Consider the following 25,547-nt stretch of genomic DNA (forward strand, 5'->3'; position numbering starts at 1 on the left):
TTAATGATAATTCACTTAATGAAGGAGCTCTTTTTGTCAGCCATCAGCCACAAGCAATGATGTGAAAGCGTAGAGATATGTTGTCGGTACGTTAGGTAACACTACATTATTGTTAAAAACCGCCATCTCAGATTGTTTTTCTGTTTATTACTTCGAATATTGGGGAGAGTAAAAAATTAACTACAATTACACGGATGACTTCCGTTTGATTGAGTGTTTTGTTTTAGATACGATAGAGTGGGCGGTGGGCGGCTTGGGCCCTCGTGTTCCTTATCAAGAACCGAATTGAATTGAATTGATCTTATGTAATGCGATCGTTCTCCATTCGAACAATCCCAATACGCCAGACATTTGCTCGGATATATTTTGATTTCATTACTTTGTTGAAATTTATTTAACTCTCTTTACAGAAGACCTTTATTTCAGGTCGATTACTGACTAAGTATTACTGACTAGCGACGTCAAATGCCACAATTATTATAAGTTTCCTAACTTTAAATCCTATTGAAACTTTATACTCGTACGAATCAGTGTCAGAGATTTCATATTTGTTTTTATTGTTGAATATGCAATGCAGAGCTGCTCTAACGAAGGAGGTCAAGTGCTCTGTGAACGGGTAGATCAATTAGCAAATGTGGCTTTACGACCACATTTCATCATCATCATCAGCCGGAAGACGTCCACTGCTGGAAAATGGTCTTCTCCACAGATTTCCACGAAGATCGGTCTTGCACTGCCCTCATCCAACGTATTCCGGTGATCTTGACCAGATCGTCGTTTCATCTTGTGGGGGCCTACCAACACTGCGTCTTCCGGTACGTGGACGCCATTCTAGGAATGTGCTGCCCAAACGGCCATCTGTCTGTCGAACTATGTGCCCTGCCAACTGCCACGTCAGTTTCGCAATCATTTAGACTATGTCGGTAACTTTGATCCTCCTACGGATGTCCTCATTTCTAATTCGATCTAGCAGGGAAACTCCGAGCATAGCGCTTGCCCTCTGAGCGACCTTTCTCATAAGGCCTATAGCTAGCGACCACGTCTGTGTACCATAAATCATCACCATTTATGACATTTTTATTGCCAATAGCTCTTCGTAGCATTAACATGGACACAGCCCTGTCATTTGAAGGTGTGGTGTTCCTCTTCAGTGCAGTTTTCAAGGAACATACAGCCAAACTATGGAATGACTTTCTTTGTGCCGTGTTTCCAGGATTTCCAGGATTAAATGACATGGATCCAGGATTAAATCAAAAAAGCTAACCTAAGAAGAAGAAAAGAGAACAACCCCAAAATTCGTATACTTTTTTAAAAAGCCGGCAACGCTCCTGTGCATCCCCTGGTGTCGCAGAAGAGTGTGGGAGGCGGTGATCACTTAACTTTAGATGATTTGTATGGTCGTTTGTTCTCCTCTTCCATGATAATTGATTGTACTTCCTTCTGTATGGTACAAAGATTATTTTAATGAATCTACACAGATCTGCAGTTTATCTCTCTTCTCTTTTTGTTATATAAAGAATGTTGAAATAACGTAGATGTTTCATACAGATGCCAAGTTCTGGGTGGGCAGGGGTGAGAAGCCGTCTCCAGAAGGCATCAGGATCCCCGACGAGAACGGCAAGGAGACGCCGCTCCGGAAGTACGACAAGAAGACCATCGTGCTCACGCTGCCTGGGGTGATTATAATTATATAACGTTGTCATCACTCTCACTCCAGGTGGAAGCAGTCCTAGCTCCGAGTGCTACAACCGTGACGTATCTATTAAGGCTGATATCTCTTGACGGTCTTATAGCCTCACAATGCGAGCGGGCGTGTGTTGGCAGGTGTGGCGTCCAGGGACCACCTCGTGCGGCTGTGACTCACGGCGCGCATCGGATAACAAAATACCCTAACTATAAGTTAACACGTTCTACACCTACGAATGCTTTAGCGCTGGAGCAGCTCGTGGTGGCAGGGTGGTGATGTATGTGCCTTGTCTGCAGGAGCTGACCGTGTTCGACATCGGCCACTTCGCCATCTGGTGCGAGGCCTTCACGGTCAACTTCGGCCACATCGTGCTACCGCGCGCCGCGCTCGCTAATGTGCCGCCCAGTCTCAAGATGCTGGGAGTGTCACCCCAGGTATGTGCTCCATCCACACGACGCGGGTTATTACTGATATCTCTCATATATGTTCAACATTCAACGCTGGTCAGGAAGCTGTGTCACTATGGTATAAGAGGATCTGCACTCGATCTTCTGATCACATATTTAAATAATAGGATTCAGAGGGTCGATGTAAATAGCAGGCGATCTCCTGGGACTCTTCTAGGTATGGGGGTACCACAGGGGTCTATTCTTGGACACTTCCTCCTCCTAATTGTATTGTTTGCGGATGACACTTCACTTATATTCAAAGTGAAACGAAGCCAAGTTTTATATGACGAAGTAAACAATGCTGTATCTGACATCGTGTACTAGTTTAGCGCCAATAACTTATTGTTAAATAGTCATAAAACCAAATATATTAAATTCACCGCGCCAAATGTCAAAAATGTAGATGCGAATATTTTATTAAATGGAGAGGTGGTAAAACCAGTGGAATCTGCTGTATTTCTTGGCATTACTCTTGATTCCAAATTGCAGTGGGGCCCCCATATTGAAGGATTGGCGATTAGGCTTAGTTCTGCAGCATATGCGGTTAAGAAAATTAGACGGTTAACTGACATAGATACGGCGAGATTAGTATACTTTAGTTATTTTCATAGTATTATGTCTTATGGTATATTGTTATGGGGCAGTGCGGCCGATATTAATACTATCTTTGTGCTGCAGAAGAGGGCTATTCGCGCGATTTATAACCTAGGTCCTAAAGAATCATTGAGAGAAAAATTTAAAGAAATAAATTGACTGTTGCTTCTCAATACATTTTTGATAATGTTCTGTATTTCTTTTCTGTTCATAAGCACATTGAGGAATTTTCTAGAAACTTGTTATGCCTTCTACTTGGTTGGGTCGAGTTAGTGAGTCTTTTGTTGGGCGATGTATAGGCTTCTACAATATGATCGCAGAAAATGTACAAAACAAATGTGTTACGAAATTTAAAAGAATTGTTAAAAAAAAATTGTGTGGGAAAGGTTATTATAGCATAAACGATTTTCTTAATGACACCCCGGACTGGGAACAACACCCTCAGGCTCTTTAATTATAAATGTTTATTGTACGATATTACATTGTAATCCATATTTTATATTAAAAAAAAACCCAGCTGAGTTTCTTGCGCCCATTCTTCTCAGGTCTTAGGCAGTTTCTTTTGAATGGGTGGTAGTTTTTGACGTTCAATAAGTGATTTTAAATCCTATTTTGAATAAAAATATTTGAATTTGAAATTAAAATTGAAATTTGAATAAATAATTCAATTACAAAAGTTATGAGTTACGGGAGATTAAAAAAAAAGACCAACAATTTTGTATTATTTGTGTAAGCTCACTTCAACGTGGCGCTGTCTTCTGTTGACACGAGTGATCAAACATTACTATATCAATCGCCGGGCTGATCAGATATTTTCATCAAAATCAGTCAAGTCAGTTTTGAGTCCATAAAAACACATCGATATTTGTATATAAAAATGTGGCTCATAGTAATACATATATGTGTGTGTGTAGCCTGAGTTGTCGGTACGTTGGTCAAGGAGTACTAGTACTAGTCACGTACCGCGCGAGAGACATTTATTATTAACTCATGATATAATATACATATATTAAAAAGCTGCTGTTTAGACTCTACAAGCCTATAACCAAAGTTCAGATCGCTAATTATAGGTAAGAACACGTAACTGTGTGATTAATACACATTCATTTCATTGTTAACGAGGTTGGCTCGACCCGCGGCAGTACTCGTGACGGCTCACACATCTTCACACCACCAACAAGCATGATACTGTTCACACTATGACACTAAAATATCTATTTAAGGCTAGGGACCGAGCCATTACAATGCAGTGCCGCTCAGGATTCTTGTAAAAACCCAATAATTCTGAGCGGCACTACAATTGCGCTCGTCACATGGAGACATAAGATGTTAAGTTTCATTTGCCCAGTATTTTCAAAGCTACGGCGCCCTTCAGACCGAAACACAGTAATGTTTACACATTACTGCTTCACGGCAGAAATAGTCGCCGTTGTGGTACCCATAATCTAGCCGGCTTCCTATGCAAAGGAGCCTCCCACTGGTAAATTTAAATCGGAATTAGAAGCATTTTAAATTTCTTTTTCATTTTTAGTTTCTCATATTCTGTAGATAAATTATAATTTTTCTAAAACTATAAACCGTCTGGAAATGGTTTCAACTATGCGCTATTTTGGCAATTTCTTGGGATAGCAGCTTTAATTAGATCTAATAAAATACTGTAGTAATTCTAAAAATTTAATAGGTATTCAATAACCTAGTATGTATGGGGATATAATCTCATACAACAGACCACCTCATCATTCACTACAACCATATTCTATACGTGATGTGTGCGCGTTCTGTCAGTAACCGCTTTGTAATTATCAGCGAACTATCACAACATGGTTATAAATTGGTATAAATATTTAATAGTCGGATATCTATATAAAATTTCCTACAGTTATTCCACTCTGTATAGTTTAGTACATTAAAGGCTTACGTATAAATTTAACAGAACGCATCCAAAAGCTATTTGGAACAAATCCAACGCGTACTTATTAAATAAGACTGAAATTGCGTAATAGACATAGCGATTAGCGACATGGAAGCAATAATAAACAGTTTCGTTCCATGCAAACTGGAAAGAGAGGTGGCGATAAGAATATGAACGAAATTGAAACAGTACAAAAATACAATGAATTATTGACATCAGAAAAGAAAACAACTATTTCACTGGTAGCCCTATCGGTGAATAATTCATTAAAATAAAAAAAATCTAATTCTAATTGTAAAATTTTTAATGCGTTTTGAATATTGACAAAAGAAATTATAATATAAGTAAGTAAGTAACTAGTAAACTAGGAACTGGTTTCCGAATAATTGAACTCAATTAACTTAAAAGTGAATTTCATTACGTTTATACAAACAAATACACAAACATGTCGGCATGTATACATTAGAGGAATGCGGCTAATGTGGGAGAGATAGATAAAGGATGGGAAAGGAAAACTAAGCAGTCGTGGAGAATGTGTTTCTGGAGGTCTACAATAAGGACCAGTACCTTTGGATGTATTTTTTAGGGGGTTTTGGAGAGGGCTGTAACTGTACCAGATTTAAGTTCTAAGCGCCTAAATATCCTCGAAGGACAGGACCTATCCGTTGTTTGCGTTCGTTGCGAGTGCGTTTTGATGACTATACTCTAATCTACCTATGCCTGTAAGTCTGGGGCCTACCCATAGCCGTAACACAGGCCAGCTCATTGAGCGCATCCAAATACCTACAGATTCTGTGTTCTGTGAATCGTCACACCGCAGAGAACCAAGTAATTTTTGAATGAATGATGATTCTTGGCGTTTTCAACGTCCCTCGCATCGAATGAATGGCGTCGACGAGAACCAAAACAAACTTGTGTTTCAATTCAAGATTTTCCCAAAAGTCTTGGAGCCGACAATATTTTGTACAATTCAACTCTAAGAAGACACAAGATAAAATTATAATTGAAATTAGTTTAATTGTCGTTTGAGGTGTATAATTATAAAATTAAACACTAAATATTATAAAATTACTTGAGAATTGGAACTGAATTAAAAATTAATATATAAATAAGATCACCTAATAATTAAAAGCCAACACCACCATGTTACCTGATCCTGCAAATAAAGATCATTAGATTTGAAGAATGTGCGTTCACCGCTTATAAGTCTCCTTTGTCGTATACCCTCGATTCGAGGTCAATCCTCTAACTGCCACAGCCTGTATCGGCATGCTAGGCATTGACATATCGACATTCAATTACACTTTCCACTGGTCAGTTGTAGGAGAGGGCCAAATTGGGCTCTAAAAGTGAGGTTTATTCAGTAGGGTGACAGATTCTATTCGGCTTCTGCTCTTTGTTTAAATTTACACTAAAATCAAGTGTGGGTGTGATTTAAAGTTACGTTACCACAGCATCGCTCGCTCTTGTACTGTGATCCTACCTTTATTCGCTACGATGGCAGTGAAGTGCTGTTCACATAAAAACTTGAGTCAGTTCGAGCAAATTGCGTTGCTACAATTTGTCTTCATGCAATCAAAAATGCATTGTCCTATTATATAGTACGAGTGGGCTGAGCACTTCAAGCTGAGAGGTTACTTGGAGACTCTCTCGCTTTATTTAAACTAGCTCCTTGCCGAGACATCCATTGTGCCAGTAATAAGTAAAGTCTAAACGGGACAACCTCACTTTTCGGCGTTTAATACTTGTAGTAGTCTTCGCATACTTTTTGTCTAAGCGTGTCAAATACTATTCTGAATCTTTGTTTGGATGGAAATGGCGTCGCCAGATAAATATTTTGAACCCACATTGCACTTTACAATTAAATAATAAAATATTCATCCTTAGGAGGACATATTCCCAAGAAATAATTAATCAATGACACAAGAAATCCTTTTCTGTTTTCCTTCCTTATCGTGTAAGTTTTCAAGACATTTCCAAATGTGAGCGCTTATGTATCAAGGGAGCAGGGGAAATTACTTACTCTTACTGACATATAGAATTATAAAAGTTTTGATTTATAAATATGGCTGACACAAAATTTTATGATATTAGGATATTAATCAATTTAAAACAATATTCAGTTAACTACTGCTTAGACGCGGAATTAGCCTGGACCTTATCCTTCGGCTCAGCGCAGAGTCTTGACCACCGGCGTCAGTATGAGCCATGCTGAAAGAACTATCTGTGTGAGAGCGGGTTTATATAGTTGTTCTATATATTTATCAACTCTCATTTCTATACGCCCAGTTGTCAATCAAACCCGTTTGCAAAGACTATTATATACTTCACTCTGCTAGAACGGTCAGTCAATCTATCAATCGCATCGAATCGTATGTTCAGCGGTAGCCCGAGTCTGAAAGTAAATCAGCTTAACAAAATCATTGAGGTAATGGGCCATCTGTCACTTATCATGCAGTGAGTCCGTCTGTTGCGCTAACCTGACGTCATAAATTTTAATTGTTATTATTTTATTAAATTTCTTGATTACTTTTCATTATTCAGTTTATCGTCGCAATCGGTCACCAGACCATGGGTGGTTGCAAGTAGTGAGTGGGAAGACAAACAAAACAAACACATCACAAGACTCACTAACCTCTTTTGTGTAATATTGCTGAAGATGATGTATTTTTGTTACTATCGAAGGTTTATTTTTGGACGTGGTTCGACGGTGAATTCGGTATTTGGAATAGGTCGATACTGGTGACCTATTTTCCTTTCTAAATTGAGTATACGTACGAGCATACCAAATAAATACTTTACTGCCTATATTTGGATGTCACTGTTTGATTTTAATGCCATAAAAGTTATTTATTTTTTAAGTCAATTTATACAGAACTATTCAGTCAGTTCAGACCTCTGACGTCACAATGTGTCCGTAAGCCAACCTCGTGCCGATCTCTTCCAATAATTGATAGCTTCAACTCAATAAGCTTCTTATGTAGTAACCAATAGTAACTAGTAACTAATTAGTACGCCATCGGCTCTCAGTTTATCATATATCTTTGTTAAATAGTTTTATTAACATCAATATTTTACGGTTTCACTTATGAGTTAAATTATTTGCGCAGATATTTTATATACAATGATGCAATGTTTATAATCTCACTCACAATCAAATACTCGATATAGATATGTGGTATTGGTAATCATATGTGAAAGTGTGATGGTTTTGACTCCCCTGTTCAACTCTACATTACTATCATTGTAAGATGCATTCGTTAAAGTGCTCTCGACCCGAGGTGTGCCATACATTAACAACAACAATGCGTATAAGTTGTACTTATAAAACTAAATGTAGCAACATCTATCATATTGAAATGAAGGAGATGACTTTAATATCAAGGATCATCAATTAAGAATTGCGATTGAACGAACTGCTGGTATGACAGTGGTAGCTTGTCAACAGGGACAGCATTGTTGTGGGACGCGACTTGCATCGACACTCTGGCTCCTTCTCATATCAAAGCTTCTTCAGTTGCCGTCAGTCGTTCAGTCAATCTCCAGAAGACAGCAAATGTCACAAATATGCCACCGGAGCTGTCCTAGCTAATTAACGCGGGAATCCTGCCAGTATTCTGAATACACTTCTTCGTACTGATAATTTTCAGTAATCTATATTATATTATGATATTATCAAATTATATAAATGACGAGAAAGTAGAGTCTTGACTCAAGAAAACACATATTATAAGCTAGCCGATGGTGCTAAGTTTCAGTCAACAACAAATAATTTGAACATTATTAACAATCATCATAATCAATCCATTTTCATCCTCTCCCTCATCCACGTGATCATCCATCCTGTACTCCTGCTGAGCGGAGCATTTCCTGTTCCAGAGCCGCAACAAGGCGCTAGCGGGCGAGGCGGGGCGCCCCCCGGCCCGCAGCCGCAAGCCCATCGCTCACTCTGACGCCACCACGTACCGCCCCCCGCGGCTGGGCGTAGGCCCCCCCGCCCCCCTCGAGGAACCGTCCAGGCCCGCACACGTGCACAGGCGAGCTGACATATACTCCCCACCCGCGGACCAACGAGACCCAACTACAGCTGATTCCTCGTTAAATCAACTCCAAAACAACAGCCACCCACTACAGCCTCTCCCTGGAGATACAAACGAAATGGATGGTCTAACGGGCGAAACTAAAGATTTGAAGACAACAAGATATGTCTTGAACCGCAGACCCGCACCGGCACACGATGACGTCAGTTTTGAGGAACACGACGAGCCCGTGCGATATGACATTGAGATCAAACCGCAGACGGTAGCCGAGCTGAACCCGGAGACTCGAGAGTTATTGTACCAGCAGTACTTATACGAGGAGCAGCGTCGCGCCCTGGAGTACCAGCTCAGCCGGTACCGCGAGCTGCAGGCCCGGCAGGCGGCCGGCTTTCGACCGCGTGACCTTGACCTAATTGGGAGGTCAAAGTGAGCGGCCAGGTTGTGCAAGCGTGCAGTTTCTCAAGCGCATCTCGTCCAGCTCATCCGTTGCGACACCGCGCCGCGCTCGTTGCCCAATCGTACACAGATCTGCCCTTCTACCTCCTCTCACTGAGCCTTCACACCAACCATTCCACCTTCCATGAGATCATTAATCTATTGCTTCTTTATCTTTTTAACATTTGAATATGTGATTGCATAAGTTGCGCTGCTCACTCGTGTCAAAGCCCACAAAGGCGACCGTATTAATTATTTTGTTTCACCGCCTTTGACCCGAGTCAAATATATTTGGCGATAATCACAATATTAATCTAAGATTTAGGAATGAGCGACTCTGAAATTGTAACAATTGTTAATGTCATAGTTGTTTGTCAATGTTTATGAACGAGTTTTTATGAATTCGTTCCTTGGACACAAATGTTAAGCTCAGTGTCAGAGCATCTATCTTATTTTTGTTGAATGAACGTCGATAATCTTATAATAATATTATAATTCAACTTACTTGTGGAACCATCCAATAAAGAGATGAACCCGACTGTGTCGAGTAGCACTTGCAAATTGTGAATTTATTTACTTTATACGAGTGAGTAGAGTGAATGAAGTATTATATATTACATACAATCACATTAAAATCTAGTTATAAATATAAGGAAACCATTACTAATCAATCGAGTGTAATGCTTGGACAGTCAAATACAAACGCTGTTCAAACATGACGAATGTTTCGAACAATTATGTGAATATATTCCCGAGCTAGTGGTGGGTAGCGCCGCGTCGCTCGATAACTGATATACATCACTAGAAACTGTTTTGATCCGAGCGGCAACTTTCATACTTCAACTATAACCTCGTGAAAGTTCCGACACAGTGCTCTGTAATTGTTTATTTCGATGAAAGTTTGTGTTTCATAAATTCTGAAGTATAACAGTGTTAATACGAGCCTATATCCACGTTACTGAATAGCTAGAACAGATCAAGTTATAAAGTTGCTTATTATGACAAGGAATTTAAACATAATTGATTACTTGATTCAATGACGACCTGTATAGCCGAGTGGTTAGCGATCCTACCTACTAAGCTAGAGGTCCCGGGTTCGAATCCCGGTAGGAGCAAGCATTTAAATGATGAATGTGGATGTTTGTTTCCGAGTCATGGATGTTTAAATGTATTTATGTATGTTTATATAAATTTATGTATGTTTAAGTAAGTATATTGTATTAAATATATCATTGTCCTGTAACCCATAACACAGGCTATATATGCTTAACATGGGGCAAGATAATTTGTGTAAAAAGTGTGTCAATGAACTTCCACTTCTCCCACACTCGCACACAACAAACACAACAACAACAGCATCGCTTCATTCTGTCGCTCCTCAACTTTATATAATATATTCCGTCTTACATAGATATGTTATATTTACAAGAGTTACATATTTGACGGTTTAATACCATCAGTAAATGTTGATCACTTATTAGATGACACAAATGTAATAATAATATAAAACGGACCTATTTCACTTATTTAGTAATTAATATTGTGGTTAGCGTTGACATTTTCGTCAGTATGAAATATCTAGTGATTTTCTCTTTAATAAGAATAATTTTTATAGCACTAAAATGTTAGTAAGTAGAAATACTAATGTATTTTATATGATAGTTTTAATTAATTAGTTATTGTTGGACATTATTATATTATTGAGGGCGATACTCAAATAAAGCTTGCCATGTTATTATATCAGCTGTGTTTTATTCTTAAACTACGAGTAGTGTTTTGATACAAATACGAAGTGGGGATCACTCGATGGTCGGCATTACTATATTGGGTTGTCTCTGAGGAGGACAACAATTTTTGAGATTTATTTATTTATTTATATGGGTATAACGCTAACAATTACATTACCGTAACATAAGAACTTATTATTAAATCGAATCTAATCTCAACGCTGCTATTTGGTTGTTAGCTCAGTAGTGATGGTTATAGCTCATGTGTCATAAGCCATCACACTTTGTTCCAAACGGTGTTTTCTTTCAGAGCACATGATCATAAAGGCATTACTTTCTCTTATAACTTAGCCGTCACAATAAGTCGATATATGGTGATAGCAGCGAGCACTTTATCCACTCGTCTCCGGGAGCTTTGTGTTCCTGACCATCTGCATAAATAATTTTAAGACACTGCGCCAACCACAGAGTAATGCAGTCTTCCCAAACTCCGGTTGGTGATCATTGTTGATGGTCATTGCAACAGGAGTGTGTCAGGCGGAAATCGGTTTAAATATCTTGATTACTTTAATAATTGTAAATCCAAATAATGTAGTGATAATAAATACAACAATACTCAAACGTTTAAACTTACTAAATAATAAGTATTAAGTAGAAATGCATCCATCCACATTGTGTTAATTAATAAATATATTATGAGATATATCAAAAGTTATGAGTACAGAAGTCGGGTTATGAACCTTAAATTTAACAACAGCAACATGTCTTATAGCGATACAAGCAATAGTTTGCATTCGAGTAATGTATTAATAGTTCAATATTATATTATTTAATCCCTGTACATTAAAGTAGCACTAAGTCGTTATATTATATGTTAAGGAATCAGACACTAACAAAAAAGCAATCAAAGCACACGTGACTGAAATCACTAAGAAATAATATTTGAGAAGTTTCAAATGATAACAAACAATGTTATGACGCCATTACTGTTTTATTCAGCTCATAACAATAAAAGTATGCAGCGAGCGCTGAAACTTGGAGTGAATATGAAATGGTTGAGCTGCCATAAAATTGAATCGAGTGTACAGACGGACAGACTCACAAGAGTTGTACTATTTTGTACCTTAACTACAGAAATACAGTAAGTTTTCACCAGTAGTAGGTACCACTGAACTCCTTCTGTAGGTTAAGACAGATTGTGATTGTGTTTGGTTACATTGACAACAAGCCTTTGTTATTTATTAATTATATAAATCAAATCAAAATCAAGTTTATTCACGTAGGTCACGGAAATGACACTTATGAATGTCAAAAAAAAAAGATTTTTCTTATTGAATCTACCGCTACTTCGTAAAGGGTTGAGCTAATGAGAAGAAGTAGCAAGAAACTCATTGCCACTCTTTTATATCAAGATTTACATTTATTTATAAATAATTTCAAATTACATATTAATGTAAAATGTAAAATGATGCAACAGACACACTCAAAAGTCAAATAGTCAATTTCTTACACGAGTAAGTCAAAAAAGTTAATGTAAATTAATACAAAAGTTATTGAGTACAGTAGCTGCATCCATATACACCATAAATAAATAAAGGTATTCTGGGTGCATTTATAGCTGACATTATTATTAACTCGTTTGTTGTATTGTTAATATACGATTATATTATAATGCATCATATTTTATAAGTTTGGTAGATTGTTTCAATGTAGTGTAGTTAAAGTATTTGAGTGGGTCATTTAAAAATAAAAACCCTAAACGATGTCACAGAATTGACTGAAGAATGGCATGTCCGCGGAGGCGGTTAGCGGGGGAGTCGAGCCTGAACTCGCCACAGCTAAAATATAACTGTTTATTATTTTTATTATATATAGTTAAATTATAACTAATATTGATGCGGACATGTCTAAATGGTGCCAGCTCGTAGGCTTGATACATTTTAAGTAATGGCTTGTACCTATCAGCATCATTTTTGTTCGTACTCACACAAGACTCAACTAAAACCCACACCAAGTAAAACTAACAATATAAATGACGGCTAAATCAACAAAACACATAATTATAAACAAAATTTAGGGTTGTTAATTTAATTTAATTAAATTTTTGTCATTTTTTAGGGCTCCGTAACTAAATAGCAAAAAAAGGAACCGTTATAGATTCGTCATGTCCGTTTGTCGGTCCGTGTATGTCACAGCCACTTTTTTTTTCAAAACTATAAGAACTGTTGAAAATTGGTAAATAGAAGTATTTTGTGAACCGCATTAACATTTTCACACAAAAATAATAAAAAAAAACATTAAATTTTGATACACACCAAACTTAGAACTGAAACTCTTAATTTTTTTTCATCAAACCCTTGTGGTTTTTAATATAATTTTTTCAAAACTGAATAGTTTGCGCGAGAGACACTCTTTTTAGAATTCTGAAATGCTTATGAGATCCTGGTGAAAAATACTTAAAATATTTGATGATCAAGACATTTCACTCTTATTTAAGGACATCAACGCGAGCGAAGTTGCGGGTAAAAGCTAATATAAGTAAGTCAATAAAAAACAGTCTACTGTTACATCTGAGCTGTGGCTTTACGTTTCATTTTGTTCGAGTCAGCATTGCTCTTCAATCATTGTATAAAAGATCAATTCCGTTTTATATTCAACTAGCATTGAGCTGCAAGTTTCATTTATGAAAACGTTTTATCATTCAAACCGTCAGCCTTCATTTTATTTAGTGGTTTTCTTCAATTATCTTGGTTATTGAACATGGCGTTGTTAAACAGATTCACTACCTTCTCAAGAAAGGTATCTTGATACACTTGTGCTGATGTTTTGATTCCTTCTTCACAAACGTATGGCTGTCACTGCTGCATAGCCAATACCCCACCAAACCATCACTGAAGTCGGATAGTGCTGACTAATTGGGAAGCTTCCTTAGAGCTTTGAGCATAAAAACCCTATTGTTTTTTAAATTATCAGTTAAGAAATGACTAGTACATCTCTTATAAGCTGCAAGTTCTAAGTCATCTTTTAAAATACGCGACATAGATCTAGGGGTTATCTTCATCTCCCGAGAAAATCTTTTGCTTACGGACAGGATTTCTTCGAATTACTGCTTTGACCACCTTTTCCGTACGAACACTACGTGCAGGGCCAGATTTTTTTCTGTCACAAACAGAAGAAGTCCCATTGTACCTAATGTAAAATGATTAGCCCGGTACACAAACACTTTTCTAATACCAAGCGTATGGAGAGTTTTAAAAATTGCATTTGGCTCCATTGACTTTGTGTAATGCAATCACAGCGATTCGGTTCTCTTTATCACCTTACTCCATTTGAATATCGTAAAATATTGTACAATGTATAGGCGCCAAGATGAGATAACTCAATGAACAATCAGGGCGTATCAAATACCATCAGCTGAACGTCTTGCTCATCTCGACCCTTATTTTTATAAAAAAATCATATAAAATGACAGATTGCAAATTCAAATGACGTAATATTTTGTTTATTCTTAACGTTTTCTTACTATTTAATGTACTTGCTTTTTATATAAGAATGTTATTTGCGCCTATAATTATTGTGGTAGCACTCAACTTGTATTTTTGTCTATATTTTCTTTTGCATGAATTAGTGTATAATTTGTTGGTGCAATAAATAAGTAATTAATGTTGGTATCGTATACATAATTTTTTTTTCGAGATCCATGCGAAACTATTAGTCGACGTATGCTAACACATTGAATCGAAATCGACTATTTGGGACCCAGAAAATTAATCCAAAAGTTTATAATGTTAGTCCCTCTCCGGACTACGGTGGGAGATGTGTTCTTATCTCGTAACCACGATACCGTCATACGATCCCGGTTCCTAATTCTGTCGAGTTGTATTGTTATAACGTAACCCTCATCCACTGGGAAATTATCATATTTATTTTGGCCGGACAACAAAGCACTGTCAGATAGAAATGGATTTCATTTATTTTTATTTATAAAGCTGGCCGATCGGGCAAAGGTCGTTATATAGTCGTCGTGGGGTTTAATTTTAATAAGCCTCAACATCACGTAATTCTGATATAGTTATATTCGTATTATTATTATTAAGTAACAGACACTTAATCCATATTAATATGTTGTATACTGTGTTTAGTGGTAGCGCACCGCTCGAAGCACGGTTTGCTACGAGCGAGACCTATATTCGGCCTATATAAGAAATAAAATAATAATAAATATCCTCTTCTTTATGTGGATGTTTTCAATATTCCTTGAATTTTAATCAATTTTAAGTTATTTACGAATAAGTGCCATCTTTTTTATTTTAATTTGCTAAGAACTTCGATATATTTTCGTCATTACGAATCGAATGAGTCATCGCTCATATTTTTAGAAGCTATATAAATAATAAACTTTTGTTGGCTAGCATACATAGCTTTCAATTTTTAAGTTTGGGTTTTACATTTTTATGACTCGTCAATTTAAACATTTACCTTGTTAGAAGAAAACCCACTATTTGAGCAGCTCTGCGTTGCCCGCGGTCAAATGGTTTGAGTTGATACTGACGTTCAGCAGACCGACTAGACACGAGAATAACGCGCCACATGTGACTGGACCTAAATGTCTTTTTATTGGTTTTCGGTTTATATTTATCAGAAATTTAAATATTTATTAAGATGTTTCACGTCTATCATACACTGTAACAGGACATCTTCTTTAAAGAGGAGAGTGAACCCCGAGGGAGCGTGACCGCATTTAACGTAGTATTTATATTATATATGTGATTTCGTAACGTTTGTTGATATTCCTGTAAACGATTGAACAATATGTCTCAATAATTTATTTACATTGTTCTCATATTCTAATGCTTTCACATATTTGATGAAGGTGACAAGTATAAAAAATTGTTTGTTCACAGTCCAAGCTGAACTGCGAAGTGCTCCACGATGACTTAGCGTTCGAGGTACGGTGGGCGGTAGCTGGCGACAGTATTGTGCTACAGCTGGTCTCCAAGCTAGGTCAGTACATAGCTCATACAACTTGCAATCACATGGTGATAGATAAATTGGAATGTCTGACGTCAGCACAGAGAAAGTCTACAGAGACCAGTTTTAGTTAAAATAATGTGGTGCTTAATTGGATGCTAAGTCATTTTTACTGTCAACAATAAAAGTTTTAATCTTTCAGCTATTACTGTTGTTCTTTTGGTTATGTTTTAATTGCAAATTTATGTTTTCGCATTATATGGTAGGTATATAAACGAAATTGTCAGTCATTCCTATGTTTATTAAGTTATCAAATGTTGAGGCTTACAAGACGAACGATGAACATGATGACCGGTGCTGCTCTGGCCCAAAATCTATTATCTACCTACATAAGAACAAGTAATGAATTTATATTTTGAATTTAAAATGAATGAATATTTAATTTTACAGAGGACGGCGAGTATATGTCGTTCGGTATATCGGGCCACCCCGGCAAGTCCCAGATGGTGGGCGGCGACGTGGCAGTGGCGTGGGTTGACAAGGACACGCTGAAAGGGTTCGCCCAGGACTACTACCTGGACGCCAAGAGCCAGTGCGCCGGCACTCACGGCTCGTGCCCCGACAACAACATCGCCGTGAGTACCGCCACCAGTGTCCCCAGGACTACTACCTGGACGCCAAGAGCCAGTGCGCCGGCACTCACGGCTCGTGCCCCGACAACAACATCGCCGTGAGTACCGCCACCAATGTCCCCAGTTCTACTACCTGGACGCCAAGAGCCAGTGCGCCGGCACTCACGGCTCGTGCCCCAGCAACAACATCGCCGTGAGTACCGCCACCAGTGTCCCCAGTACTACTACCTGGACGCCAAGAGCCAGTGCGCCGGCACTCACGGCTCATGCCCCGACAACAACGTTGCCGTGAGTACCGCCACCAGTGTCCCCAGTACTACTACCTGGACGCCAAGAGCCAGTGCGCCGGCACTCACGGCTCGTGCCCCGACAACAACGTTGCCGTGAGTACCGCCACCAGTGTCCCCAGTACTACTACCTGGACGCCAAGAGCCAGTGCGCCGGCACTCACGGCTCGTGCCCCGACAACAACGTTGCCGTGAGTACCGCCACCAGTGTCCCCAGGACTACTACCTGGACGCCAAGAGCCAGTGCGCCGGCACTCACGGCTCGTGCCCCGACAACAACATCGCCGTGAGTGCCGCCACCAGTGTCCCCAGGACTACTACCTGGACACCAAGAGCCAGTGCGCCGGCACTCACGGCTCGTGCCCCGACAACAACATCGCCGTGAGTACCGCCACCAGTGTCCCCAGGACTACTACCTGGACGCCAAGAGCCAGTGCGCCGGCACTCACGGCTCGTGCCCCGACAACAACATTGCCGTGAGTACCGCCACCAATGTCCCCAGTACTACTACCTGGACGCCAAGAGCCAGTGCGCCGGCACTCACGGCTCGTGCCCCGACAACAACATCGCCGTGAGTGCCGCCACCAGTGTCCCCAGGACTACTACCTGGACGCCAAGAGCCAGTGCGCCGGCACTCACGGCTCGTGCCCCGACAACAACATCGCCGTGAGTACCGCCACCAGTGTCCCCAGGACTACTACCTGGACGCCATGAGCCAGTGCGCCGGCACTCACGGCTCGTGCCCCGACAACAACATCGCCGTGAGTACCGCCACCAGTGTCCCCAGGACTACCACCTGGACGCAGAGAGCCAGAGCGCCGGCACGGCACGTATCGGAGCAGACCTGAACGTATATCTATCGATCAGCTCGGGGATGGATTCAAAGAACCCCGTCAAGAGTACCAAGAACAAGAGTAGTGTATTAAAGTTCTAATAGGAGAGTTAGATGGCATACGAGTATAACTGTACGGTCCAAATACAACCTTTACCTTTACGTGGGAGGCTCCTTTGCACAGGATGCCGGCTAGATTATGGGTATCACAGCGCCGCCTATTTCTCCAGTGAAGCAGTAATGTGTAAACATTATTGTGTTTCAGTCTGAAGGGCGTAGGCGTAGGCTATTGAAATTACTGGGAAAATGAGACTTAACATCTTATGTCTCAAGGTAACGAGCGCAATTGTAGTGCACTCAGAATTTTTCAAGAATCCTGAGCGGCGCTGCATTGTAATGGGCAGGGCGTCGCAATTATCATCAGCTGAACGTTCTGCTCATCTCGTCCCTTATGTTCATAAAAAAAACAACCCATAACTCCCGGCGTGGTTATATTATATTATGTTACGGGTGTACATATTATAACATATAGCTATAAATCAGCTGCCTAGATTGTGTGGTAGCCGCAGGGAGCGAGATAATCAAATACCAATTAGTTATGGTTTAATTTAATTCAGGCACAAGATTGGAATCACTTTGTTACGTTCGTGTAATATTTAGTGAGCTGATATACCGTGCCCCTGGCTACATATTGTTATATTCTAACTACAGTCTGTTACTACATTACTTATACTTTCAACTCTGTTGCGTAGGTGGTAAGGTGGATATTTATATAAACAATCAAAAGTAGACATCTAAAGTTTTAAATGGAACATGATAATATAATTTATTTAAAATACTTCAATAATTAATTAGTAATGTAATATTGCAGTAACGTCAGATTAAAAGACAATTTGTTATTACTTCGAGCCATATAAGTGAATGATAAATTACAAATAAACTAATTTTAGGCATACAATTATACTAAATTTAAATATTATATTTTTTAAGTAAATAACGTCTCATTTCCTGTACGGGAAGTACAAGTAAAAGGGCGTAAAAAGAATAGGAAAGTCTTAGAGTCAAAGGGGTGATTAACGAGTGGCCTGGCATCTGGCGCGAGTAACACAACATATTTAACATACCCGGGACATAAAATTGAACAAAATTTTGTTTGTTAGAGAGGATATCTGGTGTCACTGTCCTAGAGTGGTAACGCAAAGATGGATCATTTTTGAAGTTCTGTTGAACGCAGAAGACGAGATGTCCTCACAGATCCGTTCTGTTTACATCGTAGTTTTGGGTTGAACAAGATTTCAACTTCAACTTTTATAATGCCAAATAGCTTGTGTCACGCACCACTGACTTCGCATGGCGTCAGGTCTTTGTCACTGCCCTTCTTGGGACATGCGACCATTGCCTGTTCAGTAGTGGAGTGCCGATCACAAGCCCACTTCGCAGAAAACGAGTGATGGCGCTTCATGACAGCAGATTGTAATAGTATGCGTGTTTTGCATCCTACCACTAGGGAGAAATACTGCTGTATGTTTTGGAATGAGTCCTGTCTTAAAGTCAATAACAGAGGCAGGCGGGCCCACACTGTAGCCGGTCGCAATCTGTAGATCTGGTCACATTTTAATTATTACTCTCTTGTCTGTTGCACCCCACTATGAGCTAAAACCATTCGACTGCGTGGAACGCAGAGTTTTCGAGGAACTCTGCGTCTCTTGAGGAGCTTTGGCATTGGCATCATATAAAATTATACAAATTTGGATGTGCAGCGTTCCTCGATACTGCGGTTTTCAAGGTACTTTCTTCGGAGTACAACCGAACTATGGAATGAGCTTCCTTGTGCGGTGTTTCCAGGACAATGCAATATAGTGATTCCTCTTGTGTTGCATGATGATGATTTTGAATTTACGTCACTGACCCATACGCTCGTTTGTGTCTTTCATAAAAATATTCACATCATTTGTGTAGAATTTGTCATAGTTATCTTAACGGCAAATTAACGATAAGTCATATTATGAGAAAGAATATTGAGAGGTAGTATTAATTTATATTGAACATATTGGCGACGATATTACATTAACAAAAAACATTTTTTATCGTTTTCTATAAATCAGCAACGCATCTCACCATGTTTTATGCCGGCAGTTGAGTTTTGATTAAATTTAAGAGAAAAAGTTGTTACAAAATACTACGGATGGCAAGCACTATTCATAAATTAATTTCTAATTTTGTTAAGTTTGAGTTTTTAGTTTAATCCGTAAAGGACTGCTTCGTCTATGAGTAAGTAGTGAATGCATCAGTGATCGGTGGTAGTTAAGATCGAGTTATAGTTTATAATCAGGTGGAAGCAGGCTCAGTGTTATGACGTACGAGGTGTGGAACCACAATGTACGTCCGTAACTACTGCACTACATATTAATACAAGCACATTATCCAATGTAACTGCTTATTGATTCCTTTATATGAAGGACTTGTTCCTGTGTCACAACTTATCCGAGAGAGAATCTATGACTTGATAGTTTTATATACACTGGCCTTCAAAAGTAAGTATCACACTTTTAATATTGGGATAACGTTATAAGTTCACAAGATATACTTTCGAAATAAAAAGGACTCCAAAGAGAATTTAATTTTGTACATAAAAACTTTATAGTCGGTAACATTCTTTTAAGAATTAGCTGAAAAAAACTTCAAAAACAAAACCATTCCTTTTTCAAAGTGGACGTTTTCGAATTACAATTTTACCATTCACATTTTTCCTTCTGTTTTAAATTTTTTCAAGATCGATGGGTCAAAAGCACATAACATTTATTTATCATGCCACTTTCAGTTGAAGAATGTGCTAGGATCATGGCTTTTCTGGAACTAGGCATCAGTATGCGTCGCACTGCAAGAATGGTGGGTGTGACGGTACGAACGGTCCAGAAGGTAAAGCGAAGGTACGAAGAGACTGGACACCATCTGAGGAGACCTTGTAATGGCAGACCCAGGTGTACCACTGCCCGAGAAGATCGTTATATTATTTTCACTGTGTTAAGAAATCGCCACCAAAATGCAGTTAAAGTCCAGCAACAGCTACTTCAGACCCAAGGGACTACATTAGTGACAGTACAGTGAGAAGAAGACTTGCTGAAGCAAATTTGAAACCCCGAAGACCAGCGAGTGGCCCAAAACTCGAGAGACAGCATCGAGTAGCGAGACTGCGATACGCCCGTGAACACATGCAGTGGGATGAAGAAGAATGGTCAAGAATTTTGTTTGCAGATGAGTCTCGATTCTCCCTTTACACTTCTGATGGAAGGCGAAGTGTTTACAGGCGACCTGGTGAGCGATACCTTCAAGCCTGCATCTCAGAAAGAGGAGGTGGAGGTAGTGTACATGTATGGGCTGGCATATCTTCAGAAGGTCGCACAGAGCTAGTAGCCATAGAAAATGGCACCGTCACTGGGCAAAGATATGCTCAAGAGATTCTCAATGAGTATGCAGGGCCGTATTTAGCAAATATGGGTGATAGATCGATGCTGATACATGATAATGCCCGGCCACACACGGCTCATATCGTACAAGAGTATATTCAAGAGGTCGGTATCAGCGTGATGGCTTGGCCATCAAGAAGTCCTGATCTCAACCCGATTGAACACGCCTGGGATGAGCTTGGGAGGCTAGTCAGAAATAGCAGACCACCACCTACTACCCTCAGGGCACTAAAGCAGGCCCTGGTAGAAGAATGGGAGAATATTCCCCGACATCGGCTCCGAAACCTAGTGTTCAGTATGCCGAACCAGCTCGAATCTGTAATCAGAGCTCGAGGAGGCAATACCAGTTATTAAAAATTAAATAACATGTAATACATTTTAGTTGAATTTTTTTACACTAAACTAAAAATGTCTATTTTCATTGTTTTATCTTTTTTAAGTTAAAAATGTTACTTATGTATAATTTTAGTTTCTAAGAATTAAAGCCTATAAAATTTGCAACAAAACGTTTTTAATCTTAAATCTCTACCTTCTATAGTTAAGAAAAAAAAATAATTTGAAAAATGTGATACTTACTTTTGCAGGCCAGTGTATTTAAGGTTTATTTTCCTCAGTTAATTTCCTGCGTTGGATTCATGTTCGACTATTTAAAGATAATATATAAAACATAATCAGTAGCCTTGATAGGGTCATTAGAGCCATGTTAGATATTATTGTAATTAATACAAAAGAGCGTAACTTGTTACATAATTTAATAATATTTTCTTATACGGTGTTAAAAATAATATTAAGAGTAAACTCTTAAATTTTCCCGCTTCTTAAAGCTGATAAGGACATAATGCATACAAAGGATTATTCCTCTATTATATCAAAAAAGATGGACCGAAGATCTTGTCAAGATCGCCGGAATACGTTGGATGAGGGCAGCGCAGGATCGATAGTCGTGGAAATCTCTTGGGGAGGCTTTTGTCCAGCAGTGGACGTCTTCTGGCTGATGATGATATATGATGATGCACGGAAACCTCAGTAACAATTTCATAAGACAGGATAGAAAGATAGTGTACTAAAACACACTTAAATAATCTAAAATTATATAAACATCCTATTGAATCACTATTGAATCGTAGAGATTTAATAGGCTCTATGTTTTTTGCATAAAACAAAGACCAATTAAACTTTTTTGTGTACAGCCAAATACAGAGTCGATTCGACTCCTGAACGCCGCGCTAGTGAACGGTTACTCCATCGTGACGTATCAACGAGCACTGAAGGCCGGCGACCACCTGGACCTGCCCATCTTGACCAACTCGTCGCAACCCATCATCTGGGCTATCGGGCCCCTCAACCCTCGCGGTGAAGTCTCCTATCATCATCACTTCACAAAGGTACTTATTTGAACTTTTTACAATCTAGACAATTTGTTATTTTATAGTGACCTCTCACTTGCTGGACTAAATGATTTTGTACCAAAATTTATGGATGATGTCAGATTCAAACCGTGTGGTGCACCACACGGGAAGCTGGAATGTACCATAAATATTGGCATGTTTGGTCAACTTTAATCATGTTTGTTACAATAATTAGTGAGTTACCCATTAACATAGCTATAAGACCAGTCGATTCATATTTTTGCCTCTAAGGTGAAGATGATGTCTAGATATCATTATATTAACTGTTATTAATGGAACAGGGCGATAAGTTCATCGAGTTTGGTCGGGCTCCATTCTGGAACTGCCCAATGCCCGAGGGTGATGAGGAGCCGCAGACACAACCGCAGCTGGAGTCGCAGCCCGCCACCAGGTCTCCAGCTGAGGCCCACGTACGTGGCATCATATATTAGTCTGACACACCTTACTCATAACTTCTATACATGAAGTATATTCATTCATTCATCTTTAGTGCATCTCTCACAGATATCACACACATACGACGTTTCATATTAAATTTCCATTTCTGAGTCGTCTAGGACGATATCAGGTGATATTTAATTAAATAATTTAGCAATATAATATATTGCTTCTTTTATAACACGAAAACTGAAGAATCGACGAATGGAGACCACCTTTTTATTAGCTTCATAATTCGTTAAACTGCTTTCCTCTTTTATTAGCCTTTTGTTGATTCAGATTAACTATTATACACCTCTCTTTTAACACATAACATAATGAAACTTCCAGTTTCTATCTTTCACAAAGAATTTAATTCTAATATTATGCACTAAAGAGTAAAAATAATAATTGTGTACTCTTCTACAACATAATCAACTTATTATAAGAGTAAATTGAAATGAAAAATAACTAAAGTAAAGACTATATAAATTAAATGAAAGTATTACGTCTGTATACTGTAGTTACAATTATTCTTATGTTTGGATTCGGTGTCTCCCGCGCGCCCGCGGCGTGTGGGGACACCTCTCGCCTAGTCACATCGTGCGTGCGACACAAGCACATCTCGCCTTTAACTGTGTATTTACAGGCCAACCTTCGCTGACACCGACTTCAAAGATATCATATTGACAAAGACAAAGTTCTTTATTTGTCAGAAACATTCACAAGTAAAGTTGTGACAAATTTAAGAGCAGGCACATGTTTCGTCTTGACAGTCATGCAAATATTTTCATGGTTTCACTGCACAATATTATAAACCTAACACAATCAATAATTACTGCTACATTTAATTTAATCAACGTAGAGTCTACTAAAAGATCCTACTATACACATTTACAATAATAAATGAAAAGCTAAGAGATAATGTAGTAAAAATCATCACAAAAAAAAATATTATTGGCAAAAATAGTATTGGTACCAGTTACCACTTCGTTTGATAAAATTAATGTATTGAGTAAAAACTTCTTAATAGTGTTAATAATTTAAATTTAAATCTATTTAACACTGTCTCCTCTCTTATTTCTTTTGGTAATTTATTAAATATTTCAAGATAGGAAAGCGATTCTATTAAAGAACTCATTTGAATAATGTCATATCGCATATTTTTGCTCTACATATAACTATATTCTCGGAGTTCTTTAAAACTTATATTTTTTTTTAAATATGATTATTTCAGTAAAAATAAAACAATAGCATTTAAAAGCCAAGTTCTTCTTGTTGTTTGTGATACTGAAGAATCAGTGGTGATGACCACTTTTCGTTTGGTGATCCATTTCTCCGCCAAAATATTTACAATTGTGTATAACTTTTAACAATTCCAAAATAAAATTTATAAGTATAATTATGTTGTAGACATCAGCTATCAAACCAAACCCAGTCCCAACACCAAAGCCTGCCCCTAAAGCTGTGCCTTGGGAGATCCCTGGCATCCAATGCTACGAGCCGCCGGATGGTGTGTTCTACGCGCAAATGGGGCCTACAGGAGGGAAGCAAGGATATCCAGCTATTACTGGTTTGTAGCAGGAACCAAACAATAATCTTATGAAGAATATTAAAATAAACTGAATAAGTCTGATATCATGATGCGTAATTAATATTATGAGATCACTTTTAGAGGATTTTTTAGCTTTCCGTATCTTCACAGGTCACGTCGGGTGGGGCATATCGTGGTATATCAACGGTCTCCTCATTCCTGAGATCAAGGTGGTGCGCGGAAAGAAGTACACGTTCGTAGTGGAGGGTGGTTCTGACCCCAATGTGCCAGCGCGCTATCACCCATTCTACATCACCAACGACCCGGTCGGTGGATACTTCCACAAAACTGATGTTGAGAAAAAGGTATGTGCTGTGGAGAAGTCATATACGATTAAATAATAAGTAAATAAGTTATAAACTAAATTAATAAATTAATTATTATTATAAAGTTAAATAAGTTATTATTTACTATTGTAGGGTATTGAAATCTATGCTGGAGTACGACGCACAAGAAGTGGTGAAATGATGCCTACCGGTATTGGTCGACTCTGCAACTGGACTCCTGATAATGAAGGCCCTGAAGCTGACGAGTATCCCAGTTTTGGAGCCTATCAAAGATCACTTACACTCGTCTGTGAAGAAGGGAATCCTGGAGTCGTTACATGGATCCCTGATAAAAATACCCCCGACACTGTTTACTATCAGGTAATATATTATACACGTTTTCTAGATCACATTAACCTAACTTCATTCGTTTTCTTGCATGAAATCTCTGTTCTTACTTTTTATTTTTTTTCATGACATTTAGATAATATTTGTTACAGCATTCGTTAACAATAAACTGTCAGTAATTTCTTTTCATCTTAAAGAATTGATAAAATATGTATTTCCTTTACATTACTTTATCACCCATGTTGTTTTACTCTGACTGAGCCCTAAAGTTTAATCGTCTCTTTAGTTAGGCGAAGTGAAAGCAATTTAATAAACTGCTATATTTAGGTTTCAGCGTCCTAAATTTGAAGCCGAATAAAGTTGCTTGTGTGTTAAGTTTATTATCAACTTTCGGCCTTGTAGGCCTTAAATACTCTTGTTTTCACTAGCTTCAGAAATTAAAACTTTTATAAAACCTTCTATGAAAGCAATATTAATAAT

At 38.6% G+C, this 25,547-nt stretch overlaps 1 protein-coding gene across 10 annotated transcripts in view; it reads left to right on the top strand.

Annotated features, from left to right (window-relative positions):
* Positions 1-25,547, top strand: part of LOC126972281 (protein Skeletor, isoforms B/C) — a 73,935-nt gene that overhangs the window by 45,417 nt on the left and 2,971 nt on the right. For 3 of the 10 annotated variants that reach the window (XM_050818920.1, XM_050818919.1, XM_050818911.1), the window contains exons 5-13: positions 1,549-1,676; positions 1,984-2,121; positions 15,749-15,848; positions 16,266-16,450; positions 22,224-22,418; positions 22,724-22,852; positions 24,273-24,432; positions 24,565-24,758; positions 24,873-25,100. In XM_050818920.1, coding sequence (XP_050674877.1) covers positions 1,549-1,676; positions 1,984-2,121; positions 15,749-15,848; positions 16,266-16,450; positions 22,224-22,418; positions 22,724-22,852; positions 24,273-24,432; positions 24,565-24,758; positions 24,873-25,100 — 1,457 coding nt within the window. Of the gene's footprint in view, positions 1-1,548; positions 1,677-1,983; positions 2,122-8,521; positions 10,858-15,748; positions 15,849-16,265; positions 16,451-16,477; positions 16,546-16,952; positions 17,021-17,068; positions 17,116-17,243; positions 17,306-17,332; positions 17,401-17,452; positions 17,496-22,223; positions 22,419-22,723; positions 22,853-24,272; positions 24,433-24,564; positions 24,759-24,872; positions 25,101-25,547 lie in introns of those variants that run through there. The other 7 variants (XM_050818915.1, XM_050818914.1, XM_050818917.1 and 4 more) reach the window with 7 other exon arrangements.

This window comes from Leptidea sinapis, chromosome 26, assembly GCF_905404315.1.
Source record: "Leptidea sinapis chromosome 26, ilLepSina1.1, whole genome shotgun sequence".
NCBI lineage: Eukaryota > Metazoa > Arthropoda > Insecta > Lepidoptera > Pieridae > Leptidea > Leptidea sinapis.